Below are 9,463 nucleotides of genomic sequence, written 5' to 3' on the forward strand. Positions count from 1 at the left end.
AGCTGCAGAAGATGGAAATACACTGTTTCTCAGAATTCCTCTGTGATCTGAACATGGAGTGTGTTGTCTATTTAAAATATGAAGACATGGATTCCATTTGGGCCAGTGTTGTCTATTTATTATGTGAAGACATGGGTCCCAGCCATCCAGAGTTTTCTACTAGATAGAACTAGAGGGAGTGTGATCCAGGGGCTGAGATGCTTAGTGTGTGGAGAGAGTGGTTGTTAATGTTGATTCAATGAGCTGTAAGAGGGACGTGGGTTAGGCTGATTTGCACAGTGCAAAGGCAGACAGGCAGATTTACATAATGAGTTAGGATTAGGCTTAGCTGTGTAATGAGATAGGGTTATTTGTGTAATGATTTAGGGCTAGGGTTAGCTGTGTAATGGCTTAAGGTTAGGGTTAGCTTGAGCTAGTGTTGCGCTTGTGTTAGCTGTGTAATGAGTTAGCGTTAGCTGTGTCATGAGTTAGGGTTAGCTGTGTAATGAGTTATTATTAGCTGTGTAATGTGTAGGGTTAGATGTGTAATGAGTTAGGGTTAACTGTGTAATGAGTTAGGGTTAGCTGTGTAATGAGTTAGGGTTAACTGTGTAATGAGTTAGGGTTAGCTGTGTAATGAGCTAGTGTTAGCTGTGTAATGTGTTAGTGTTAGGTTTAGCTGTGTAATGAGTTAGTGTTAGCTGTGTAGTGAGTTAGGGTTAGCTGCATAATGAGTTAGTGTTAGCAGGGTAATGAGTTAGGCCTAGCTGTGTAATGAGCTAGTGTTAGCTGTGTAATGAGTTAGTGTTAGGGTTAGCTGTGTAATGAGTTAGTGTTAGCTGTGTAATGAGTTAGGGTTAGCTGTGTAATGAGTTAGCGTTAGCTGTGTAATGAGTTTGTGCTAGCTGTGTAATGAGTTAGGGTTACCTGTGTAGTGAGTTAGCGTCAGCTGTGTAATGAGTTAATGTGTTTGTGCTAGCTGTGTAATGAGTTAGGGTTAGCTGTGTAATGAGTTAGTGTTAGCTGTGTAATGAGTTAGGGTTACCTGTGTAGTGAGTTAGCGTCAGCTGTGTAATGAGTTAATGTGTTTGTGCTAGCTGTGTAATGAGTTAGGGTTAGCTGTGTAATGAGTTAGGGTGAGCTGTGTAATGAGTTAGTGTTAGCTGTGTAATGAGTTAGTGTTAGCTGTGTAATGAGTTAGGGTTAGCTGTGTAATCAGTTAGTGTTTGCTGTGTAATGAGTTAATATTAGCTGTGTAATGTGTATGGTTAGCTCTGTAATGACTTAGGGTTAGCTGTGTAATGAGGTAGGGTAAGCTATGTAATGAGATAGGGTGAGCTGTGTAATGAGCCAGTGTTAGGTGTAGCTGTGTAATGAGTTAGGGTTAGCTGCGTAATGAGTTAGGGTTAATGTGTAATGAGTTAGTGTTAGATGTGTAATGAGTTTGGGTTAGCTGCATAATGAGTTAGGGTTAGCTGTGTAATGAGTTAGGGTTAGCTGGGTAATGAGTTAGGGTTAGCTGTGTAATGAGCTAGTGTTAGCTGTGTAATGAGTTAGTGTTAGCTGTGTAATGAGTTAGTGTTAGGTTTAGCTGTGTAATGAGTTAGTGTTAGATGTGTAATGAGTTTGGGTTAGCTGCATAATGAGTTAGGGTTAGCTGTGTAATGAGTTAGGGTTAGCTGGGTAATGAGTTAGGGTTAGCTGTGTAATGAGTTAGTGTTAGCTGTGTAATGAGCTAGTGTTAGCTGTGTAATGAGTTAGGGTTAGCTGTGTAATGAGTTAGGGTTAGCTGTGTAATGAGTTAATGTTAGCTGTGTAATGTGTTTGTGTTAGCTGTGTAATGAGTTAGGATTAGCTATGTAATGAGTTAGGGTTAGCTGTGTAATGAGTTAATGTTAGCTGTGTAATGTGTTTGTGTTAGCTGTGTAATGAGTTAGGATTAGCTATGTAATGAGTTAGGGTTAGCTGTGTAATGAGTTAGGGTGAGCTGTGTAATGAGTTAGTGTTAGCTGTGTAATGAGTTAGTGTTAGCTGTGTAATGAGTTAATGTTAGCTGTGTAATGAGTTAGGTTTAGCTGTGTAATGAGTTAGGGTTAGCTGTCTAATGAGTTCGTTTTTGCTGTGTAATGAGTTAATATTAGCTGTGTAATGTGTAGGGTTAGCTGTGTAATGAGTAAGTATTAGCTGTGTAATGAGTTAATATCAGCTGTGTAATGTGTATGGTTAGCTCTGTATTGAGTTAGGGTCAGCTGTGTAATGAGGTAGGGTTAGCTGTGTAATGAGTTAGTATTAGCTGTGTAATGAGTTAATATTTGCTGTCTAATGTGTATGGTTAGCTGTGTTATGAGTTAGGGTTAGCTATGTAATGAGTTAGGGTTAGCTATGTAATGAGTTAGGGTGAGCTGTATAATGAGCTAGTGTTAGCTGTGTAATGAGTTAGTGTTAGGGTTAGCTGTGTAATGAGTTAGTGTTAGCTGTATAATGAGTTAGGTTTAGCTACGCAATGAGTTAGGGTTAGCTGTGTAATGAGTTAATATTAGCTGTGTAATGAGTTAATATTAGCTGTGTAATGTGTATGGTGTGGCATTTGGTTATGAGTTGACCTAGTACTCCATATAAATACTGCCAAGGTTGCTATAACAACATACACATGTATGCACGAAAGCATTCACCACTCCACCTCAACCAAATCCTGACGACATTGATGCTCATTTCATATCTCCAGTATGCCAGTTAGATGATCATTGTCCTCTGGGTCCTCCGTGTCCTCTGGGACCTCTGGGAGCCTAGATCTCCCTCCCTCTCCCATCATCTCTAGGCTTGGTGATTGACAGCTGAGACAGCTGGGTTCCATTCATAGTGGGTCATGACCATGACAGATCACACACCAGCCGTAACATGAGAGAGAGACAGATGGAGGGAGGGATGGAGAGATAGAAGGATGGAAATGGAGAGAGAAAGATAGATATAAACTCTCCAAGACTGGACAGAAAGGGATACGCCTGGATCTTTACTCCATTGGAATAATGAAAAAAATGCCTGTATCCACCCTTCCAGTCATCCACCCTTCCAGGCATCCACCCTTCCAGGCATCCACCCTTCCAGTCATCCACCCTTCCAGGCATCCACCCTTCCAGGTGTCCAGGCATCCACCCGTCCAGGCGTCCAGGCATCCACCCTTCCAGGCATCCACCCGTCCAGGCATCCACCCGTCCAGGTGTCCAGGCTTCCACCCAGGCTTCCACCTGTCCAGGCCTCCAGGCTTCCTAGGCTTCCACCATCCAGGCGTCCAGTCTACCACCCGTCCATGCTTCCACCCATCCAGGACTCCAGGCTTCCACCCATCCAGGTGTCTACCCGTCCAGGCGTCCAGGCTTCCACCTGTCCAGGCTTCCAGGCTTCCTAGGCTTCCACCATCCAGGCGTCCAGTCTACCACCCGTCCATGCTTCCACCCATCCAGGACTCCAGGCTTCCACCCATCCAGGTGTCTACCCGTCCAGGCGTCCAGGCTTCCACCTGTCCAGGCTTCCACCCGTCCAGGCTTTCACTCGTCCAGGCGTCCACCCGTAAAGACGTCCAGGCTTAGACCTGTTCCGGTTTCCACCCGTCCAGGCTTCCACCCGTCCAGGCGTCCACTCATCCAGGCGTCCACCCATCCAGGCGTCCAGGCTTCCACCCGTCCATTTATCCACCCGTCCAGGCTTCGACCTGTCCAGGCTTCCACCCGTCCAGGCGTCCACCCGTCCAGTCTTCCACCCGTCCAGGCTTCCACCCATCCAGGTGTCCAGGCTTCCACCCATCCAGGTGTCTACCCGTCCAGGCGTCCAGGCTTCCACCTGTCCAGGCTTCCACCCGTCCAGGCTTTCACTCGTCCAGGCGTCCACCCGTAAAGACGTCCAGGCTTAGACCTGTTCCGGTTTCCACCCGTCCAGGCTTCCACCCGTCCAGGCGTCCACTCATCCAGGCGTCCACCCATCCAGGCGTCCAGGCTTCCACCCGTCCATTTATCCACCCGTCCAGGCTTCGACCTGTCCAGGCTTCCACCCGTCCAGGCGTCCACCCGTCCAGTCTTCCACCCGTCCAGGCTTCCACCCATCCAGGTGTCCAGGCTTCCACCTGTCCAGGCTTCCACCCATCCAGGCTTTCACCCGTCCAGGTGTCCAGGCTTCCACCCGTCCAGGCTTCTACCCGTCCAGGCGTCCAGGCATCCAGGCTTCAACCCGTCCATTCTTCCACACGTCCAGGCGTCCACCCGTACAGGCTTCCACCCGTCCACCCGTCCAGGCGTCCACCCATCCAGTCGTCCAGGCACCCACCCGTCCAGGAGTCCAGGCTTCCAAACTTCCAGGCATCCACCCGCCCAGTCGTCCGGGCATCCACCCGTCCAGCATCCACCCCGTCCAGGCGTCCAGGCTTCCACCCGTCAGCGCGTTCACCCATCCAGGCTTCCACCCTTCCAGGCTTCCACCCGTCCAGGCGTCCAGGCTTCCACCTGTCCAGGCGTCCACCCGTCCAGGCATCCACCTGTCCAGGTGTCCAGGCTTCCACCCATCCAGGCATCCAGGCTTCCACCTGTCCAGGCGTCCAGTCTACCACCCATCCATGCTTCCACCCATCCAGGCTTCTGCCCGTCCAGGCTTCTGCCTGTCCAGGCGTCCAGGCTTCCACCCATCCAGGCATCCAGGCTTCCACCTGTCCAGGCCTCCAGGCTTCCACCCGTCCAGGCTTCCACCCATCTATGCTTCCACCCATCCAGGAGTCCAGTCTACCACCCGTCCATGCTTCCACCCATCCAGGACTCCAGGCTTCCACCCGTCCAGGCTTCCACCCATCCAGGCTTCTACCTGTCCCGGCTTTTGCCTGTCCAGGCGTCCAGGCTTCCACCCGTCCAGGCATCCAGACTTACACCTGTCCAGGCTTCCACCCATCCAGGTGTCTACCCGTCCAGGCTTCCATCCGTCCAGGCGTCCAGGCTTCCACCCATCAAGGCATCCAGGCTTCCACCCATCCAGGCGTCCAGGCTTCCACCCTTCCAGGCATCCACCCGCCCAGTCGTCCAGGCATCCACCCGTCCAGGCGTCCTGGATTCCACCCGTCCAGGCGTCCCCCATCCAGGCATCCAGGCTTCCACCCATCCAGGCCTCCAGGCTTCCACCCGTCCAGGCGTCCCCCCATCCAGGCATCCAGGCTTCCACCCATCCAGGCGTCCCGGCGTCCACCCGTCCAGGCTTCCAGGCTTCCACCCGTCCAGGCCTCCAGGCTTCCACCCATCCAGGCGTCCACGTGTTCTGGCATCCAGGCGTCCTGGCGTCCACCCTTCCAGGCTTCCATGTGTTCAGGCGTCCACCCGTCCACGTGTTCTGGCATCCAGGCGTCCCGGCGTCCACCCGTCCAGGCCTCCAGGCTTCCACCTGTACAGGCCTCCAGGCTTCCACCCGTCCAGGCGTCCAGGCTTCCACCCGCCCATGCTTCCACCCGTCCAGGCCTCCAGGCTTCCACCCATCCAGGCATCCAGGCTTCCACCCATCCAGGCGTCCACGTGTACTGGCATCCAGGCGTCCCGGCGTCCACCCTTCCAGGCTTCCATGTGTTCAGGCGTCCGCCCGTCCATGTGTTCTGGCATCCAGGCGTCCCGGCGTCCACCCGTCCAGGCTTCCAGGCTTCCACCCATCCAGGCATCCAGGCTTCCACCCATTCAGGTGTCCACGTGTTCTGGCATCCAGGCTTCCACCCATCCAGGCGTCCATGTGCTCTGGCATCCAGGCGTCCCGGCGTCCACCCTTCCAGGCGTCCACGTGTTCAGTCATCCAGGCTTCCATGCGTCCAGACGTTTAGGCGTCCCGGCGTCCATCCAGGCGTCCAGGTTTCCTTAAGTCCGTGCATCCATGCATCTGTGCATCCGTGTATCTGTGCATCTGTGTATCTGTCTGCGTGCGTGAGTCTGTGTGCATTTGTGTGTGATTGTGTAAGCATGCATATGTGTGTGTGTGTACACTGCCCTCTGTCTGTCTTCGCCTCAGGAGCGAAAAACATCATTAACCTCTCTGCTGGTCGCCATGACACCCTCGCTACCTACCTTACCTCTGGCCCCACGAACACAAAACTTTCATAAACTTAATAAACACAACTTTGTTAAGCTTAGACAGAGTACTGACGTTAACAGGTGTAGAATTTAGTTTTTTATTCTCCGCCTTTGAATTGTTTCTTTGTAGATCTTTCACTCTCAAACGTTCACTTTTTCTATTTATTCCAGACTGCTGTTACTGTTGCACTATGTCCCAACTCCCAAGGCCTAAGAGACGGCTTAGTTTTGAATTTCACATCAATGTCAAAACCGCATCAACACCATTTTAAAAGATAATTTCTCAATACGTACTGAAAGGCGTACAACTCCCACACAGCAGTGATTCAGTTTGAGGCATCACACTTAATTTCAACAGTCTCTCTTTGTTTGTCTCTGTTTCTCTGCTTGCGAACAGACAGACAGACAGAGCTAACTTGAAGAGATGTCAAGATTATGTCCTCAAGTGTAATTTGACAATGGCTGCCTGCCGCACCAACCAAGTGCATCAGTAAGGCTTGGCAGTGTTAGAGAGTGTGTATGTGTGTGTTTGTGTGTATGTGTGTGTGTTTGTGTCTATGTGTGTATGTGTGTGGGTGTGAGTGTACACACACATGCACACACACATGCAGCTCCCACCACACACACAAACACACACATACAGACAAACAGACATGGCTTAAGTGATGGTTAGATTGTGCCATGGAGAGAGACAAACGCACCGCTTATCATTTCTTAATGGGGCTGATTAACTGTGAGCATCCTGGCAGACAGGACACACAGACACAGACTGACAAGGTGGTTGGCGAGCGCCTCTAAGCCATTCTTAATGGGGATGATTAACTGTGAGCATCCTGGCAAACAGGACACACAGACACAGGCCTCTAAGCCATTCTTAATGGGGATGATTAACTGTGAGCATCCTGGCAAACAGGACACACAGACACAGGCCTCTAAGCCATTCTTAATGGGGATGATTAACTGTGAGCATCCTGGCAAACAGGACACACAGACACAGGCCTCTAAGCCATTCTTAATGGGGATGATTAACTGTGAGCATCCTGGCAAACAGGACACACAGACACAGGCCTCTAAGCCATTCTTAACCATCCTTCAGACTCCAGTGTTACAGTAATGTCTTTAGTATTGTAGAGGAGAGAGGGGGGACTATGAGGAGAGGACATCAGCCCCTTCACTACCTCACACCAATAAGACGAGAGGACATCAGCCCCTTCACTACCTCACACCAATAAGAGGGGGACTATAAGAGGAGAGGACATCAGACCCTTCACTACCTCACACCAGGAGAGGACATCAGCCCCTTCACTACCTCACACCAATAAGACGAGAGGACATCAGCCCCTTCACTACCTCACACCAATAAGAGGAGAGGACATCAGCCCCTTCACTATCTCACACCAATAAGAGGAGAGGACATCAGCCCCTTCACTACCTCACACTAATAAGAGGAGAGGACATCAGACCCTTCACTACCTCACACTAATAAGACGAGAGGACATCAGCCCCTTCACTACCTCACACCAATAAGAGGAGAGGACATCAGACCCTTCACTACCTTACACCAATAAGAGGAGAGGACATCAGACCCTTCACTACCTCACACCAATAAGAGGAGAGGACATCAGACCCTTCACTACCTCACACCAATAAGAGGAGAGGACATCAGACCCTTCACTACCTCACACCAATAAGACGAGAGGACATCAGCCCCTTCACTACCTCACACCAATAAGAGGAGAGGACATCAGACCCTTCACTACCTTACACCAATAAGAGGAGAGGACATCAGACCCTTCACTACCTCACACCAATAAGAGGAGAGGACATCAGCCCTTCACTACCTCACACCAATAAGAGGAGAGGACATCAGACCCTTCACTACCTCACACCAATAAGAGGAGAGGACATCAGACCCTTCACTACCTCACACCAATAAGAGGAGAGGACATCAGACCCTTCACTACCTCACACCAATAAGAGGAGAGGACATCAGACCCTTCACTACCTCACACCAATAAGAGGACATCAGACCCTTCACTACCTCACACCAATAAGAGGAGAGGACATCAGACCCTTCACTACCTCACACCAATAAGAGGAGAGGACATCAGACCCTTCACTACCTCACACCAATAAGAGGAGAGGACATCAGACCCTTCACTACCTCACACCAATAAGAGGAGAGGACATCAGACCCTTCACTACCTCACACCAATAATACTGTCTATGAAGGATACTCTTATGTGGCTGCCAATCTTTCCTCTCCCAGACTCTGAACCTGCCAGATTTTAAGCTGACTTTGAGACCAGACAAAAAAAAAATACATGATTTTCTTGGGGGGGGGGGGTGGATAGACGAACGACTGGATCATTATTTTCTCCCTTCTTTCTTTCTTTCCCTTTCAAAGGGATGATGAAGCATCTTGGCTGCAGCAGTGTGCTCTCTGCTCCCTGTTCAATAGACAGAGAGGAGGTGGAGACACTAAGTGCTGACAGTTCCCCCTTCTCTACTCAATCACTGGCTACGCAGCAGCTGCTACTTCTGCTCTGTGTGTGTTGTGTGTGTGTGTGTGTGTGTGTGTGTGTGTGTGTGTGTGTGTGTGTGTGTGTGTGTGTGTGTGTGTGTGTGTGTGTGTGTGTGTGTGTGTGTGTGTGTGTGTGTGTGTGTGTGTGTGTGTGTGTGTTTGAGGGTGTGTGTTTGGGGGTGTGTGTTTGAGGGTGTGTGTGTTGTGTGTTTGCTCTGCTCTGTATGATTACAACCGGATCTCACAGTTTTACCAATTTGACTTCTGTAAGGGCACAGGGCAAGACCCAGATGCAGACATGGGAGGCAAGCAGGCTCGAGGTCAGGTCAGGCAGGCAAGGGTCAAAACCGAGAGGACTAGCAAAAACAGAGAAAAGGAATAAGCAGCAGCTCGGAATAACACGCTGGTTGACTTGACAAAACAAGATAAACTGGCACAGACAGACAGGGAACACAGGTACAAATACCCAGGGGATAATGGGGAAGATGGGTGACACCTGGAGGGGGTGGAGACAAGCACAAGGACAGGTGAAACAGATCAGGGTGTGACAACTTCAGATTTCTACATTTCTCCAAACGGCACATTTTGATGGTGAAGTTTGGGATAGGGGAAGGGTTACATCAGAAACAACTCAACGGTTAACCCGAACCCTAAACTTAACCCTAACTCCTACTCCTAACACTAACCCTAACCCTAACCCTAAAACTAACCCTAACTCCTAACCCTAACCCTAAACTTAACCCTAACTCCTAACCCTAACCCTAAACTTAACCCTAACTCCAAACCTAATTCTAACCCTAACACTAATTCTCCCACCCCCTCCAGACCGGTCAGATGTACAATATAGAAACAGGGCAGTAAGTTGCAATAGACCCGT

General features: G+C 50.1%; 1 protein-coding gene across 1 annotated transcript; it reads left to right on the forward strand.

The window, feature by feature from the left end:
• The first annotated feature begins 3,014 nt into the window (after positions 1 to 3,014).
• Positions 3,015 to 5,853, forward strand: LOC127929812 (proline-rich protein 36-like). The gene is made up of 3 exons (XM_052518259.1): positions 3,015 to 3,546; positions 3,681 to 3,866; positions 4,001 to 5,853. Exons 1-3 carry the CDS (start codon positions 3,015 to 3,017, stop codon positions 5,851 to 5,853), a joined length of 2,571 nt encoding a protein of 856 aa, XP_052374219.1.
• Positions 5,854 to 9,463: the final 3,610 nt, after the last annotated feature.

The sequence above is a fragment of the Oncorhynchus keta genome, chromosome 4 (genome assembly GCF_023373465.1).
Source record: "Oncorhynchus keta strain PuntledgeMale-10-30-2019 chromosome 4, Oket_V2, whole genome shotgun sequence".
Taxonomy (NCBI): Eukaryota; Metazoa; Chordata; class Actinopteri; order Salmoniformes; family Salmonidae; genus Oncorhynchus; species Oncorhynchus keta.